The sequence below is a fragment of the Bos indicus x Bos taurus genome, chromosome 5, assembly GCF_003369695.1.
Source record: "Bos indicus x Bos taurus breed Angus x Brahman F1 hybrid chromosome 5, Bos_hybrid_MaternalHap_v2.0, whole genome shotgun sequence".
NCBI lineage: Eukaryota > Metazoa > Chordata > Mammalia > Artiodactyla > Bovidae > Bos > Bos indicus x Bos taurus.
In genome coordinates this window covers 30,891,925-30,910,406 of record NC_040080.1, presented here as the reverse complement: position 1 = coordinate 30,910,406, position 18,482 = coordinate 30,891,925, and the positions used below count along the sequence as shown (strand labels likewise).

The following is an 18,482-nucleotide window of genomic DNA, read 5'->3' as shown; positions in this document are numbered from 1 at the left end:
CAAACAATTTACTGTGTATTCATGACCAATTTGGCAGCAAATTCTGATTTAAAATATTAAATGTGTACAAAGGGTGAGTTGTTGGAGAAAAATAGAAAGAGAGAAGTAAGAGTAAGGGAAAGTGAGGCATACATTCTTTTGGATAATGCTGATTTAATTGGACTGATTTATATTATCTACTAATCAAATTGATATCAGACAAAAATGAAAACACAGCTATTAAATTTGCCACTAAAAACAACTGACTGACTTGGTTGTACTTTCTCAGTGACCTAAATTAAGCTGTTATCCATGAAAACTTAATGACAGCACAGGTCATGTCAACTTGATAAAACCCTGGGGAGAATTTCATATTTCAAAATGATTTTTCTTATGCAGTACTGCACATCCAATTCTCTTTCTCTTAACCATTTTTTTAGTGTTATTTTTTATTTGGCATGTTTACAGTCAGGTAAGTGCAGGCAACGAAGAGAAAAGTGATTTTTCTATTTCTTCACAAAGTACCCTAGGAGGAGAGAGAATTTTCTCAGTGTAAAATTCAGCCTTTATTCTGTCAGGCAAAGTAATTATGAAAGCAAAACAAATCCACATTGTCTAATTAGGTCATTAAAAAGCATAAATGCGTCATGGAATATTTCTCCTTGCCTAAGACATAAAGTAAGACAATGAGAACAGTCTGGCAATATAGAAAGGTTTATAATTTGTTTCTTTTCCTAAATAATAGGTCCTTTCATCTTTCTATTTCCTTAAGATGAAGACAGTTCATTTAGAGACAAAATCTGTAATTAGTTCAGGGTTTACTGTGATTATATTTCAAAATATTTAACCAAAACCAGGAAGATAGAGACAAGAAGAAATACATAGAAAAATTATCAAAGGAAGTGCATAAAATCAAGAGAGTAGGCTGCTGATCAAAATAAATTCTGTAGAGATGAGATGAATATAAAATCTCTATTGAGAGGAACACGAACACAACAAATCTGGGATACTAGAAAGCTCTTCAGAGGAATATACTGATATCTGCCCTTGGGATCTGAAACCAGACTTTAATTACAGCTAAGTAAAATGAAAACAAATGGCATGACTGCTGTGCCTCTTCTTCTCTGTCCTCATTTCTTGAGTTTTAGAAAAGTCATGGCTCCGTGTTTGCAACAAAAATGCAAAAAAGGAAAAGAAACTTACCTGTGATCCTCGTGGCCCTCGTTTGTGGTCCCATTCTGAATGCCCCATGAGCTGTAAGACAATGTAATAATGGCAGTAAATTAAATGATACCTATTTTATATGTCAACAATTTATAGTCTTTCTTTTATAGAATAATAGACTTTTGAAACCTATGTTTCAATAGTAAGGTATTAAATAGCTTTAGCTTTCCAGACTACTCTGTCCACAGGATTCTCTAGACAAGAGTACTAGAGTGAGTTGCCACACCCTCCTCCAGGGAATCTTCCCAACCCAGAGATCAAACCTGCTTGTCTTATGACTCCTGCACTGGTAGGAGGGCTCTTTACCACTAGTGCCCCCTGGAAACCCCCAGAGGTCAAGAAAATATAGGAATGACAGTAAATTCAATTCAGTTCAGTTCAGTCACACAGTTGTGTCTGACTCTTTGTGACCCCATGGATTGCAGCAGACCAGGTTTCCGTATTCATCACCAACTCCCAGAGCTTACTGAAACTCACGTCCATTGAGTCGGTGATGCCATTCAACCATCTTATCTTCTGTCATCCCTTTCTCCTTCTGCATTCAATCTTTTCCAGCATCAGAGTCTTTTCAAATGAGTCAGTTCTTCACATCAGGTGACCAAACTATTGGAGTTTCAGCTTCAGCATCAGTTCTTCCAATGAATATTCAGGATTGATTTCCTTTAAGATGGACTGGCTTGCTCTCCTTGCACTCCAAGGGACTCTCAAGAGTCTTCTTCAACATCACAGTTCAAAAGCATCAATTCTTTGGAACTCACCTTTCCTTATGGTCCAACCCTCACATCCACACATGACTACTGGAAAAACCATAACTTTGACTAGATGGACCCTTGTTGGCAAAGTAATGTCTCTGCTTTTTAATATGTTGTCTAGGTTATTTATAATTTTTCTTCCAAGAGCAAGCATCTTTTAATTTAATGGCTGCAGTCACCATTTGCAGTGATTTTAGAGCCACCTAAAATAAAGTCTGTCACTGTTTCCACTGTTTCCCCATCTATTTGAAATGAAGTGATGGGATCGGATGCCATGATCTTAGTTTTCTGAATGTTGAGTTTTAAGCCAACTTTTTCACTCTCTTCTTTCACTTTCATCAAGAAGCTCTTTAGTTCTTCTTTGCTTTCTGTCATGAGGGTGGTGTCATCTGCATATCTGAGGTTATTGATATTTCTGCCAGCAATCTTGATTCCAGCTTGTGCTTCCTCCAGCCCAGCATTTCTCATGATGTACTCTTCATATACGTTAAATTAGAAGGATGACAATATACAGCCTTGATGTACTCCTTTCCGATTTGGAACTAGTTTGTTGTTCCAAGTCCAGTTCTAACTGTTGCTTCCTGACCTGCATACAGATTTCTCAAGAGTCAGGTCAGGTGGTCCTGAATTCCCATCTCTTGGACAGTTTTCCACAGTTTGTTGTGATTACACAGTCTAAAGCCTTGGCGTAGTTAATAAAGCAGAAGTAGATGTTTTTTCTGGAACTCTCTTGCTTTTTCAATGATCCAACGGATGTTGGCAATTTGATCTCTGTTCCTCTGCCTTTTCTAAATCCAGCCTGAACATATGGAAGTTCACGGTTCATGTACTGTTGAAGCCTAGCTTGGAGAATTTTGAGCATTACTTTGCTAGAGTGTGAGATGAGTGCAATTGTGCGGTAGTTTGAACATTCTTTGGCATTGCCTTTCTTTGGGACTGGCAATGCCAGTTTTCAGTCCTGTGGCCACTGACCTTTTCCAGTCCTGTGGCCACTGCTGAGTTCTCCAAATTTGCTGACATATTGAGTACAGCACTTTCACAGCATCATCTTTCAGGATTTGAAATAGCTCAACTGGAATTTCATCGCCTCCACTAGCTTTGTTCATAGTGATGCTTCCTAAGACCCACTTGACTTCGCTTTCCAGGATGTCTGGCTCTAGGTGAGTGATCACACCATCGTGATTATTTGTGTCATGAAGATCTTTTTTGTATAGTTCTTCTGCGTATTCTTGCCAGTAAATTAAAATCTTGCCAGCAAATTCTTGACAGTAAATTAAATTATACCTATTTACATGGCAACAGTTTCTACTCTTTCATGGACTGTAGGAGCCTGGTAGGCTGCAGTCCATGGGGTCGTTAAGATTCAGACATGACTGAGAGACTTCACTTTCACTTTTCACTTTCATGTCTTGGAGAAGGAAATGGCAACCCACTCCAGTGTCATTGCCTTGGACAATCCCAGGGACGGGGGAGCCTGTGGTCTTCCGTCTATGGGGTCGCACAGAGTCGGACACAACTGAAGTGTTCAACTTAGCAGCAGCAGCAGGCTTTTTGAAACCTATGTTTTAACAGTAAGGTATTAAATAGCCCTTACGAATATAAATTAACATATCTAAAGTAATACACCTCTTTTTAAAAATTCTTTTTTATTATTGTAAAAGTCACATAACACACTATTTTAAGCATATTTAACTGTATATTTCTATGACACTAAGTACATTCACATTGTTGTGCAACTCTCACCATCAGCCATCTCCCTAATCTTTCATTTTCCTCAACTGTGAAACTGTCCCCATTAAACACTAAGTCCTCCCCAACCTAACCACTACCCCCTGCATCTAACAATGTACTTTCTGACTGTATGAATTTAACTATTCTAAGTACCTTGTATAGTGGAATCAAAAATTATTTGTCTGTACCTATTGTATATTAGAATGCATTTTTAAGGTTAACTTGTGTCCTGAAAACGGACTGAAAAAAAAAAAATCAACTTCTGGCTTGATAGCTAATATTTCAATTACTCATTGTTTTGAGGATATTTTAATATCATTGTATGACTAAACAAGTCTGCTAATGTACAGCTTTCCTAGTCTGTGTCAGGAACATTCTAGAGAGATGTTAAACCATGTTAAACTTTATTTACGTGGTATTAAACTTGTAGTTTTTTAACAAAACATCCTGCAGAAATCTGCTAGTGTAGCCTAGCCTACTGTCAGAAATAATAAGAACCAGAAGCCCAAAATATCAATAATTTTAAATTCTGTTTTGATAAATCACAAAAATATGAGAGTTCTAAGGAGCAAAAATTATTTAATCTGAAATATGCCCCCAAAGTTACAAATATAGATTTTTATAAAAACACAGACTATAAGACATTATCAAGTTACTTCCAGAATTGTAACAGCATTGAGCTACTTTCCTTCAGATCATGATATTTATTTGCCAAAAATAACATTTACCATGAAGAATATTAAGAAAATGCAAGATATCAACCAAGAGGAATAAATTCCATTTCTCTGTCTAGTCATTCACTAGTCATGTGTAGCACTGAAAGAACTCCTTACCAATAAGAAGCTCTCATGCTAACAAAACATATTGTAAAGCATGTTTATATATATTAGTTTTTCTATTCAATTGCATTGACTTTGACAACAAAAGACAAAGAAGCTGTTCATAATAGCAACAAAAAGTATTATGCTTTTGAACATTATCAAGAAATGTTTGATAATCATACACGGAAATGGTAAAGCTTCACTGATGAACATAAAATGCTGTTTGAGAAGTTAATTCAATAAAATTATGTTCATTTCTACCCAAATAAATTTATAGGTTTAACTCAATTTCAATCAAAAGTTGTTTGCATTTTTTAAAGATATTGAAAAAAAAAAAGAACCCAAATTTTATCTGAGAGAATAAACTAAGAATCAAAATACCAGAAGGGATAAATATTCCCTAGTGGTTATTAAAGTATATTAAAATAATAAAATTTAATTCAAATTATAGGATAATGCTTCATGACTCAAAATATAAATGAATGAAATGTAGTGGACAGTTCTGAAATAAATTAAGTACATGTAGTAAAAAAAAAAAGTGAAAAAGAAAATACAAAAATTAATGAGTTTTTGATGAATTATTCAATCCATGGAAAAAAGAAAAAAATATAGAGCTGAACCCATATTAAAAACAGTAGATAAATAGAGTTATTTTAAAAAGATTAAACTGTAAGTATTAGAACAAAATGAAAACAAATACTTAAACTATCTTGGAATAAAAAAAAGAATTTCCAAATTTAGAAAAAAGTTAGATCAACTGATCAGGATACCTGAAACCTTCAAGTGCCTTCACAAATGTCACACTGGTAAAATATCGACAGTAAATGGCAGGTAAAGAATAACATCTTCAGTCCACTAAGAACTCTACACATTTTAAAGAAATACAACCCTAGTAGATAACTGGAAGAAAGGATAAGGACAATTTACACAATAAATATCAAATCAAGAGGTTTATGGGAAACAACTAATTTTATTAGAAGTGAAAGAAACTCAGTATGCTGCTGCTGCTGCTAAGTCGCTTCAGTCGTGTCCGACTCTGTGCGACCGCATAGAGGGCAGCCCACCAGGCTCCCCCGTCCCTGGGATTCTCCAGGCAAGAACACTGGAGTGGGTTGCCATTTCCTTCTCCAATGCATAAAAGTGAAAAGTGAAAGTGAAGTTGCTCAGTCGAGTCTGACTCTTAGCGACCCCATGGACTGTAGCCCACCAGGCTCCTCCATCCATGGGATTTTCCAGGCAAGAGTACTGGAGTGGAGTGCGTATGCATGTGTATAAAAATAAAAAGAAGTAAATAAATAATAAACATAATTTGTAATCCACTTATACTAATTTAAGGGAGAATATTTAATGATGACAGGTGGAGGAATAGGTACTGGTTAGGGCGTCAGGGCTCTATTCCTTCCCAAGATCATTGCATACCTGGCACAGGTGAGGGGTGAGTGAGGATCAGCTTCATATTAGTAGATGATAGCATCTGAAATGTTTACACTATTTACATTATTTATTTTACAGTACTGTCCTCAGATCATGGATCCAAGACTAAAATGAACACCATTCTTTCAGTATTATTTTTAAAAGAGCTATTCATAGTATGAAAAACTGCCTGACTTAATACTACAGATTATTTAAATTAAAATGAAGCATTTGACAGCTCATCAGTATTCCCATTAAACCAGAACCATAGACTAAAAGTTTTAGAAAGTACAGCAATACCTCCCTAGCCCCACTCTCTTTACTAATGATCAGGACAAATGAAAAAAAAATTAGTCAGGTATAATAAATACTGAAGAAAAGAACTTGCACCATAAGTCAATGAATTACAGAATTCCATGCAAATTGATGTTGACGTCACACCAGTGAGAAAGTCAAAACATCCTTTGAATCAATAGGTAAAATCAGTGTTAAGTTGCAGACGTCCAACGTAGTCATTTGATATTATCATGGGATTAGATGAAAGACAGAAATGGGTCATGCATGGACAATGAGGAACAGAAGTAGAATTTGTGGAATCTTTTTTTTTTTCTTTGTGCAATTGAGTTTATATGGACTAAATGTTCAAGATAAGTGAACAGCAGTATGATACCTAGGCCACTCTGGGAAAAGAGACAGAAAGTTTATTAATATGACATGATACTGTTTTTGAAGGAGGAATTTTTCTGATTTTATAATCTGTTATACAAAGGATCTAGAAATACAGAAGAGACAGAGAGAGAAAAAGTAAGACTAAAACATGAAAAATAAATGGGAAATTCAAATATATTCTGTTTGATAAAGAGTACAGGGCTTCATAATTTAGGAAGAAAAAAATGTCTTTCACTGTCTATAAAAAATACCCTCTTGGCTATTTAACTGTGATTACTCATCTGGGTAATAATATTTTAATAAACATTTAACCAGGAAGTTTGAGGACATACAGGTCACCAAGTTTATGACTACACATGGCAAACAGAAGGAATTCTCTTTAAAACTGTATACCTTTCCTTCATTCTCAGTTCTCATTAATCAGGATGGGTAAAAAGAAGATGCTTAAATTTATTCCCAGGAAACAAAATGTACTTCCTTGCAAAGAAACATAATTTGTTATGTAAAGCATCTTGAAAATCATAACTTCCTTGACACTAAGTAATTTTCATCCTTATGAAATAAATTCCTCTTTTATTTTTAATAATCAATTTCTACATCACTGCCTTTAGCTAACAGAATGTTACACAGTACTTAGTTCCAAGGAAAACAAAACTGCTGCCAAACTTGGAATTTAAAAAGTTCACAGGGGAAGCAAATGAGAAGTTAGCATGGAAACAAAATGGTTTCAACCAAGCAAAGATATTTTTAATAATATGAGAAATGCAGACAGCTGAATGTGTGTTTCTGTAGGCAAAATATTTTCCTTCCTCATTTATATTTTTCCCCATGCTATGTTCTCCTATTGTTTTTTGTGTGTTACTATAATCATGAATGTCCTTGTAAGGACTTCTTGGGTGAAAAAGCATCACCAGAGCTATTACTAAAGGGATGAAAGCTGTAGGAAACCACAACTGAATGCAAAATTTAAAACATATATTCTTTGCATGTCCTAAAGAGGCAAGAGTTTTCAAATATGAAAAAATATAATGATGGAGGGTAACAGTCACATGGTTATCCTCACATTACTCTCAAGTAAACCATTCTTCTACTTCATTTGTTGAAAACCCACAGAATGGGAGAAAATATTTGCAAATGATGCAACCAACAATGGATTAATATCTAAAATATACAAAGATCTCCTACAGCTCAAAAAATGGGCAGAAGACCTAAACATACATTTCTGCAAAGAAGACATACAGATGGACAAAAGGCACAAAAAGAGATGCTCAACATCAGTAAGTATTAGCAAAATGCAAATTAAAACTAAAAGGTGTTTACACAGGTCAGAATGGCCCTCATCAAAAAGTCTACAAATAACAAATGCCAAAGAGGGTATGGAGAAAATGGAAACTTTCTCTTCACTGTGGGTGGCAATGTAAATTGGTATAGCCACAATGGAGAACAGTACGGAGGGTCCTTACAAAACTAAAATAGAGCTACCATATCTCCTACTCCAGTGTTCCTGCTTGTAAACCCTATGGGCAAGGGACCCTGGTGGACTGAAGTCCATGGGGTCGCAAAGAGTTGGACACGACTGAGTACATACCATATGATCCAACAATCCCACTCCTGGGCATATATCCAGAGAAAACCGTAATTCAAAAAGATACATGCATCCCAATATTCAGTGCAGCGCTATTTATATACATATATATCAGAATCACTTTGCTGTATACCTGAAACTAATACATTTTAAATCAACTATATTCAGTAAAAAACAAATGAATTTTTAAAAAAATTACTATTTTTGAAAACATAAAAATAATATATATGTGATATGATTTATATAAGATTATTTATATGGTATAATATATATTTATTATTATATATGTGTATATAGTCTGTATAGTACATACAGGGAAATATAACATAAAACTCTCTTTTTATTTAACACTATTCACTAAACAAGTATTTCTTACATTCCTATTATATGCAAGAAATTATTCTAGGCATAATCTATCATCAGTGAACAGATCATGATGCATCTGTATTCTCTTGGCTCTTACAATTTTAATGAAAAGAGATAGAACATAAATAAACATAAACCAGGAGATGATAAAGCTATAAAGATGACTACAGTAACATAATGGATAAAGAACGGGTGGGAAACTGCGGGTTGGGGCTGACAACAGAGCTAATTTTATGTGAGTACATCAGGGAAGTCCTTTCTGAAAAAGTGACAAATTATTTAAGATGCTTGCCATAAAATTAAAAGATGCTTGCTCCTTGGAAGAAAAGCTATGACCAACCTAGACAGCATACTAAAAAGCAGAGACATTACTTTGCCAACAAAGGTCCATACAGTCAAAGCTATGGTTTTTCTGGTAGTAGGAATGTGAGAGTTGGACCATAAAGAAGGCTGAACACTGAAGAATTGATGCTTTTGAACTGTGGTGTTGAAGATGACTCTTTAGAGTCCTTTGGACTGCAAAGAGATCAAACTACTCAATCCTAAAGAAAATCAGTCCTGAATATTCATCGGAAGGACTGATGCTGAAGCTCCAATATTTTGGCCACCTAACGTGAAGAGCTGACTCATTAGAAGAGACCCACCAACTGCCCCCCACCCTCTACCCACCTCGCAAAAAAAAAAAAAAAAAGCAGAAGAAACCCTGATGCTGGGAAAGATTGAAGACAGGAGGAGAAGGGGATGACAGAGAATGAGATGGTTGGATGGCATCACTGGCTCAATGGACATGAGTTTGAGCAAGCTCTGGGAGATGGTGAAGGACAGGGGAAGCTTGATGTGCTGCAGTCCATGGGTTCGCAAAGAGTCAGACATGACTGAGCTTGTTGTTGTTGAACAACAACAACAAAGATCAGAGAAGTCCTTTCTGAAAAAGTGACATTTATCAGAGATGTGCATAACGTGGGAGAGCTGAAATACAGACATCCAGGGGTGGGGCAAGCAAGACAGAAGACACAGAAGGTGTAAGACTGTGAGATGGGAGCAGAAATGGGAGAGCTGAGAAGCAGCAGAGCATCCTGCAGCTAAAATTTCATTGAATTTTTAAAAAAATTTATAGAAGTCTAGTTGCTTTACCTTGTTGTGTTAGTTTCTATTGTACAGCAAAGTGAATCAGCCCTATGTATACACATATCTCCTTTTTTTGGGATTTCCTTCCCATTTTGGTCACTACAGAGCATCTTTGAAATCATAGGTTTCTATTTGGAATTTACTGCCTTCCTCTGGTATGAAATTGTCCCAAAATGTTAATCATTAGCTCCACTAGTTAAAAATAACAAAGTACACTGTCTAGAGAAATACTCAAGGACCAGAGATTCTTCCTTCCCCAATCTCTAGTTCAATTTTATTCACTACAACAGGATTTATGAAGCATATACCATAGGCCACAAAGGCGCCCTTGTATTAGTCATAGTACATAGTATAATTGTGCTGTCCCTTAACACATGGGTTTTGTTTTTCAAGAGTCATAAAATGCATAAGAGCAGGGGTTGCTTTTTAACTGCAGTTACTATGAGAAGCCCAGGACTTTCAATTTCTTAAGCAAATTAAAGCTCTTCTTTACCCTTGGCATGTCCCCTTTGAATACTTCCCTTGACATATTTGTTTTATAATCTCCTCAGTCATTATGTTTTTACTCTCTAGGATTCCATGTGGGAAGATAGGCCTAGACTACTCATTCCCCAGAGTGCAGGGCCCACTTGATGGCAATCCCAGGCATGGGAGGATGGGTGACGGATACTGTGCAGCAGAGCAATTCCTATCTAGTCCTTGACGTTTCTTTACTTGGCCTCTTGTTATTAGTGGAGTAAGAAGGTCAAGGTTATGCTGTGTTCTACTGTAAGGGAACTGGAAATATGTAAATTTAATTATAAAGGAGGGTAAATCTTTTTCAATATCATTTGTATGAGGTTTTTTGAGGCCCTAAACCCCAGCGAAGGGCCCTGGAGGGCTGGGTGACAATGTGTGGGAGCCTCAGGGACTTTCTTAACAACTTTGGCCTAAGGCCCAAGTCAAATCCAGACTTCCATGGGCCTCCGGGGAGACTCCACCAGCCTCCACTGGGTAAACAAGATACCACCAGCAACCTCTGTTCTCAACCACAGCTAGCTTCACCCACCACCACTTTATCACATCCATCCACAGCCAATCCAGACCACTCTACAAGGAATCATCAAGCGATGGGGACACTGCTGAAGGTCTAAGGTGGGGACAGGACGTGGTTATATCACTAAAATATCCATCAGGTATCTCAGTGGCTGTCACAAAGCTTTTTTTTTTTTTGGTGGCTGTTACTATGTCTTGCCTTTTACTCATTGGGTTGGGGGTGGGGAGCAGAAATGAATCTTTTTTTTTTTTTTTTCAGGCTTAAAGGCCTTAACCTTCATTCTTCAGGGATCTTTCCCAAGATCTAAATCTACTCTTTTATTATTCCTCAAATAATTTAGCTTTCTCCTATTCTCCCCATCTTGACTCTTCAGACAATTTAGCAGAAAAGGAGGATTCTTTAGCATTTACCCTCCTTAGAAAGATCTGAGAGGCTGAAAACAGTAAAGCGCTACACAATGCTGAAATCAAGGGATATGTTTTCCTTTCCCAGTTGGTGATAACTACCTAAATTCCATTCACTTGGCAGAGAATAAATCCCTGAACCTAACAACTCAGCTTTCCAACTCAGCAGCCAGTATAAATTTCATAAACATAGGGGAATGAGAAAGCTTCAAATAGAAAGACGTATTCTAGAGTTTGAAATCCCAGCCTCTCTACTGACTGTAAGTCCTGTATCTCTTTCTGATAAGGATGATAAAGATGTTCCCACACTTTGGGAATGTTTCCATAATTCTATTTCTGTCCCTGTTATCAAATTTACAATCACTACTCTAAACCTATATGTAGCTATTAATGCTACAAAGCTTCCTTTATTTTTATTCAATATATCCAGAATATCTTGATTACATGGAATTTTTTACTAATTTACATTTGGGGTACTAAACCACTAATAATGCAATCTCATCAGTTTTGGGCTTAACCAGTAGGGCTTCTCTGATAGCTCAGCTGGTAAAGAACCCACCTGCAATGCAGGAGACCCTGGTTCCATTCTGAGTCAGGAAGATCCCCTGGAGAAGGGATAGGCTACCCTCAATATTCATAGGCTACCTTCTCAGTATTCATGTGCTTCCCTGGTGGCTCAGACAGTAAAGAATCTGCCTGCAATGTGGGAGACCTGGGTTGGAAAGATACCCTGGAACAGGGCATGCCAACCATTCTAGTATTCTTCTCTGGAGAATCCCCATGGGACAGAAGAGCCTGGTGAGCTACAGTCCATGGGGTAGCAAAGAGTCGGACATGACTGAGTGACTAACACACACACAGTGTTTCCTTATGAGATATTTTATAAAGAAATGGCAACACTATAAAATAAACTTGTGAAATTTTGCATAATATAATAAGTACTTGGTTAATCCAAATACATATTAACATTATTAAAGTTTGGTGAAGTATTAAACAAAGGAACTCAATTCAACTAATGTTTTAAATATACTTGATCACAGAACACTTGTTTCAAAATAAATTAACAACTTTCCATGGAACACATTCTGAGAAATTTTTAAAAATTGCTTACAGTTTTCTAAATGTTTTTCTAATATATAATTTTATTTCATTATAAAAGAATGGATGCGTATGACTCCTTCTTTATAGCTATGAGTCAATAGAGGTAAAACTAAAACACAACCACAAGGCTAGTGGCTAAATATGGATCAAAATTTAGGTCTGCTGACTATGAATCACACACTTTTCCTTTGTAAAATGTTTAACAATGAATAATTATTGTGTTCAAACCAAGTGTCAGGTCTTGGTCAACTTGGTCAACTAAGAATGTGTGTGTTCATGCATGCTCAGTCATGACTGATTCCTTGTGACCCATGGACTGCAGCTCACCAGGATCCTCTGTCCATAGAACTTTCCAGGCAAGAATACTGGAATGGGTTGCCATTTCCTACTCCAGGAGATCTTCCCAATTCAGGGATCAAACCTGTGTCTCCTGGACTGAAGGAAGATTCTTCATCACTGAGACACCTGGGAGCCACAACTAGTACACTGGTAAGGAAAAAAAAAATCTCATAGGATTTGATTTGTCTTCATGGGACTCATGGTGGTAGTTGATGAAGTAGATTTATTTCTCCAAATCCATTTTTCAAGATTGCTGGGAGATATATCAATAACCTCAGGCACGTAGTTGACACCACCCTTATGGCAGAAAGCGAAGAAGAACTAAAGAGCCTCTTGATGAAAGTCAAAGAGGAGAGTGAAAAAGTTGGGTTAAAGCTCAACATTCAAAAAACTAAGATCATGGCATCTGGTCCCATCACTTCATGGCAAATAGATGGGGAAACAATGGAAACAGTGACAGAGTTTATTTTGGGGGGCTCCAAACACTGCAGGTGGTGACTGCAGCCATGAAATTAAAAGATGTTTGCTCCTTGGAAGAAAAGCTATGACCAACCTAGACAGCGTACTAAAAAGCAGAGACATTACTTTGCCAACAAAGGTCCATCTAGTCAAAGCTATGGATTTTCCAGTAGTCGTGTACGGATGTGAGAGTTGGACTATAAAAAAAGCTGAGTGCTGAAGAATTGATGCTTTTGAATTGGATGTTGGTGAAGACTCTTGAGGGTCCTTTGGACTGCAAGGAGATCAAACCAGTCAATCCTAAAGGAAATCAGTCCTAAATATATATTCACTGGAAGGACTGATGCTGAATCTAAAACTCCAATACTTTGGCCACCTGATGCAAATAACTGACTCACTGGAAAAGACCTTGATGCTTGGAAAGATTGAAGAAGGAGAAGGGGAAGACAGAGGATGAGATGGTTGAATGGCATCACCAATGAGACGGACATGAGTTTGAACAAGGTCCGAGAGCTGGTGATGGACAGAGAAGCCTGGTGTGCTTCAATCCCTGAAGTTGCAAAGAGTCGGACATGACTGAGAGACTGAACTGAGTTTTAACATCTTTGAAAACTGTGGAATAAAAGAAAAATTTAATTTCTTGGAAAAGGCTATGTAAATGTTAAAAATCAATCATATATTTCAACTTTGGCTACAGAATTACCTTAAAATGTATACTAAATTATACGCCACAGTTTGTTATGCCATATTCTCTACTAGTAATCTTATTAGTACATATTATTCATTCCTGAATTCACCTATTTACTCTTTCATTCACACATCCTTTCAACAAGTATCTATTGGGTACCCACAATATCTAGCCCTGTGTTCTACATACACATAATAAATGTGGCGACTGTACACCCCATGGCACCACAGGATCTTGACGTACCTTTAGAATCATTAATGAACTCTAGTACAGTGGTTAGGCATGTGGGTTCTAGAGGCTTGATTTACTGGTTCAAATTCCATATCTGATACTATAGTCAATTTTACTGGATACATGATCTTAGTTTATTTAATGTTTCTGTCCCTCAGTTTCCATATCTCTAATATTTAGATATGGAGTGTGTGCATGTGAAGTCGCTTCAGTCATGTCTGACTCTGTGTGACCCTATGGACTGTAGCCTGCTAGGCTCCTCTGTGCATGGGATTCTTCAGGCAAGAAATTCTTCAACCAACTGGAGTGGGTTGACATGCCCTTCTCCAGGGGATCTTCCCAATCCAGGGATCGAACCTGAATCTCTTCTGTCTTTTGCATTGGCAGGCAGGTTCTTTACCACTAGTGCCATCTATGCATCTAGCTCTGTTATTACATAAATTGCCATATATACACTGCCATGTGTAAAACAGACAGCTAGTGGGAAATAGCTGTATAGCATAGGGAGCTCAGCTTGGTGCTCTGTGATGACATAGAGGGGTGAGATGGGGTGAGTGGGAGGGAGGCTCAAGAGAGAGGAGATGTATGTTACTTATAGCTGATTTGCACTGTTGTACAGCAGAAACCTACATAATGTTATAAAGTTAATTATTCTCTAATTAAAAATTTAAAGAAAGCATGAAAAAATGACTGCTAAAAAACAAGGCTTAGTATAGTATCTACTATGTAGTAAGTACATAATGTTTAATGTTACATATTAATTTATAATTTTTATTAATTACATAATTTTATTGAGATGTTATTATATTCTAATTATTTAAGAAAACTATAGCTCAAATAATATACATGTGGTGCTGGTGGTTGTTTAGTCGGCAAGTCACTTCCTATTCTTTTCCAACCCCATGTAGTATAGCCCGCTAGGCTCCTCTCTCCATGGGATTTCCCAAGCAAGAATACTGGAGTGGGTTGTCATTTATTTCTCCAGGGTATCTTCCTCCTGACCTAGAGATCAAAATCTCATCTCCTGTTTGGCAAGCGGATTCTTTACCACTGAGCCACGTGGGAAGCCATACATATGGTTACTTTGAGAATCCCATGGACAGAAGAGCCTGGTGGGCTACAGTCCATGGGGTCACAAGAGTCGGACACGACTGAGCGACTAAGCACAGCATAGTACCTTCAAGTGGGTCATTTATTAATTGGAAAACAAACTTCCAATGCAAGTGATAGGCCTAAAAACAATAAGCAAATAAACAAATTAAACAAACAAACAAATTAAACAAATACGTAAAATCCATGTAAATAGTTCTAAAATAACCACAATAAAGTGCTTTTAAGTACTGAGCAGCAAAACAAAATGTAGTTTCCTTATGAAATATTAAACAAGGCATTAAGGCTTTAATTTATTAACTCTATCAACTTGAGGTGAAACCCAAATCTCTGAGCAGCATTGAATGTAACTATAAATCTGCATTTTAGAGTTTGTTCAACTACCATTTGTACTACCTCTGCCAATTTGGGTAATTGATCAGAAATCATACCAAAAACAATTTCACTCATTATTTCTAGCTCTTCACCTGTGGTCTTTAGAATGGATCTTGCTAGTATTTCTGTTATCCTATATATTCAGATTCCATTTATATAATGCCTCATTCAAGGCTATTTTCTCCAGAAAATTATTAAAACTCAGTCAAACCTCATGACATGAGGGCAACTTAATAAGATTAATCTATTAATACAAACTTGATCTTTCCTTAGAAGAAAAAATTGGAAATCCTAGGGAAAATAATGAAACTTAGATATTATACCTTCAGTTCAGTCGCTCAGTCGTATCCAACTCTTTGTAACCCCATGAATCACAGGACGCCAGGCCTCCCTGTCCATCACCATCTCCTGGAGTTCACTCAAACTCACGTCCATCGAGTCAGTGATGCCATCCAGCCATCTCATTCTCTGTTGTCCCCTTTTCCTCCTGCCCCAATCCCTCCCAGCATCAGAGTCTTTTCCAATGAGTCAACTCTTCGCATGAGGTGGCCAAAGTACTGGAGTTTCAGCTTTAGCATCATTCCTTCCAAAGAACACCCAGGACTGATCTCCTTCAGAATGGACTGGTTGGATCTCCTTGCAGTCCAGGGGACTCTCAAGAGTCTTCTCCAACACCACAGTTCAAAAGCATCAATTATTTAGTGCTCAGCCTTCTTCACAGTCCAACTCTCACATCCATACATGACCACTGGAAAAACCATAGCCTTGATTAGACGGACCTTTGTTGGCAAAGTAATGTCTCTGCTTTTGAATATGCTATCTAGGTTGGTCATAACTTTTCTTCCAAGGAGTAAGCATCTTTTAATTTCATGGCTGCAGTCACCATCTGCAGTGATTTTGGAGCCCCAAAAAATAAAGTCTGACACTGTTTCCACTGTTTCTCCATCTATTTGCCATGAAGCGATGGGACCAGATGCCATGATCTTCGTTTTCTTGAATGTTGAGCTTTAGGCCAACTTTTTCACTCTCCACTTTCACTTTCATCAAGAGGCTTTTTAGTTCCTCTTCAGTTTCTGCCATAAGGGTGGTATCATCTGCATATCTGAGGTTATTGATATTTCTCCCGGCAATCTTGATTCCAGCTTGTGCTCCTTCCAGCCCAGAGTTTCTCATGATGTACTGTGCATATAAGTTAAATAAGCATTGTGACAAAATACAGCCTTGACGTACTCCTTTTCCTATTTGGAACCAGTCTGTCGTTCCATGTCCAGTTCTAATTGTTGCTTCCTGACCTGCATATAGGTTTCTCAAGAGGCAGGTCACGTGGTCTGGTATTCCCATCTCTTTCAGAATTTTCCACAGTTTATTGTGATCCATATAGTCAAAGGCTTTGGCATAGTCAATAAAGCAGAAATAGATGCTTTTCTGGAACTGTCTTGCTTTTTCCATGATCCAGCAGATGTTGGCAATTTGATCTCTGGTTCCTCTTCCTTTTCTAAAACCAGCTTGAACATCTGGAAGTTCACAGTTCACGTATTGCTGAACCTGGCCTGGAGAATTTTGAGCATTACTTGTGTGAGATGAGTGCAATTGTGTGGTAGTTTGATACCTTAGTTGTGGCAAAAACATTAACTCAAAAGGTCTCACATTTGGATGGCTTTAAGGCATTTTTTTTCTTTTTTCTTAATCAAGCATTCTCATATTGCTTGTGGTATAAACAACATGTAATTTCATAAATTGTAATATTAAAATTAATATGCTGAAAAATGGGAAAATTACTTTGATCCCCAAATCACTTATTTTGTGGACATATAATAATATAGATAGGTCACTACTTAGTTTTTAAGGTGTTACATAAAGCTGTAAAATTAAATTAGGACAAAATAAAATTAAATTAATTAAATTAGGGCAAAATTTCTACTTAACCGTCTTCCTTAAAAATGGTCTTAAAAATCAATAGTCTGACTTTTAAAAAATCTCAAAAATTCACATGACTTAAAAAATGAAACTCATTTTAAATCTGATAAATGCCATAAAGTACTGTCTTCATTTTCATACAATTTCCTCATTGTGAAAATTACTTTTTTCCAAAAGTGTTTTTTTTTTTTTTTGTTAAAAACTTTAAGTCTTATTTTAGTCAATGCTTTAGCTATGTTTTTCAGTGCCAAGAAAACTTCAGCAAAATGACAAAATTCCAAACAGTTTCCATGCTACTTGTCTTTCTCAAACAGCCTCACTTAGAGCGATTGTGGCAAAAAGGAGAGATTACATGGGCAACATATGCCAACCCCATTATATGTCCCTTGGGTTTCTTCCTTTTCCTCTTAACTTAATATTGCCAAAATGACTTTAGTTCCATATCTTTAATATGTAAGTTTTAATAAAACATGTGCATCTTGTCCTTAGTTCTTTAAATGCTGCTGGAAATAATTTATAATAAAGCCTGAAGACAGTCTCTCAACTCAGTTTTAAGGAAGAGTATATCCACATCCCCCAATGTGATAAAGCCTCTCAATTCTTCATGACTCCAAGACTCATCAGATACGTTGAAATTAATTTCATAGGTTTGTTTATACCACAATCAGTGTTCTTTTGCAGACAGAAGTTTCCTTGGAAATATATTCTCTTTTAGGACACATAACATGTGTCCCTAAGGATGAAGGGAAGGAAACAAATATAAGATGGTGTGGCAAGAAAAAGGGAAGGGGGAGAAAAAAGATCAAGAGTATGATATAAAATCTTACTTAATGAACCAATGTGGGTAGAATTACAAGGTCAAAAGGGATTATACTTTCTTCTCTATTTTCTTCTCACCTCAAGTACTAGAATGGACTCATCCATTCTTTGTTTCTACTGTTTTCTTTTTTAAAGTAACTACTATGTACTAGAGCCTGTATTAAAGGCAAAACACAGAAAATAGGAACTTAAAAGTGAATCTGGAGAGAAAAATACAAACAAACAAACAAAATAGATAAATGGAAATAGATAAACGGCTACCTAACAATAGCTATTTTTGAAAAATACGATTCTGGGGAATTCCTTGACAGTCTAGTGGTTAGGACTCAGGGCTC

General features: G+C 36.8%; 1 protein-coding gene across 1 annotated transcript in view; it reads right to left on the bottom strand.

Moving 5' to 3' along the window:
* Positions 1 to 18,482, bottom strand: part of PDE3A (phosphodiesterase 3A) — a 365,582-nt gene that overhangs the window by 147,871 nt on the left and 199,229 nt on the right. The window contains exon 2 of the mRNA XM_027541471.1: positions 1,183 to 1,233. Within this exon, the coding sequence (XP_027397272.1) occupies positions 1,183 to 1,233 (51 nt within the window). The remainder of the gene's footprint in view (positions 1 to 1,182; positions 1,234 to 18,482) is intronic.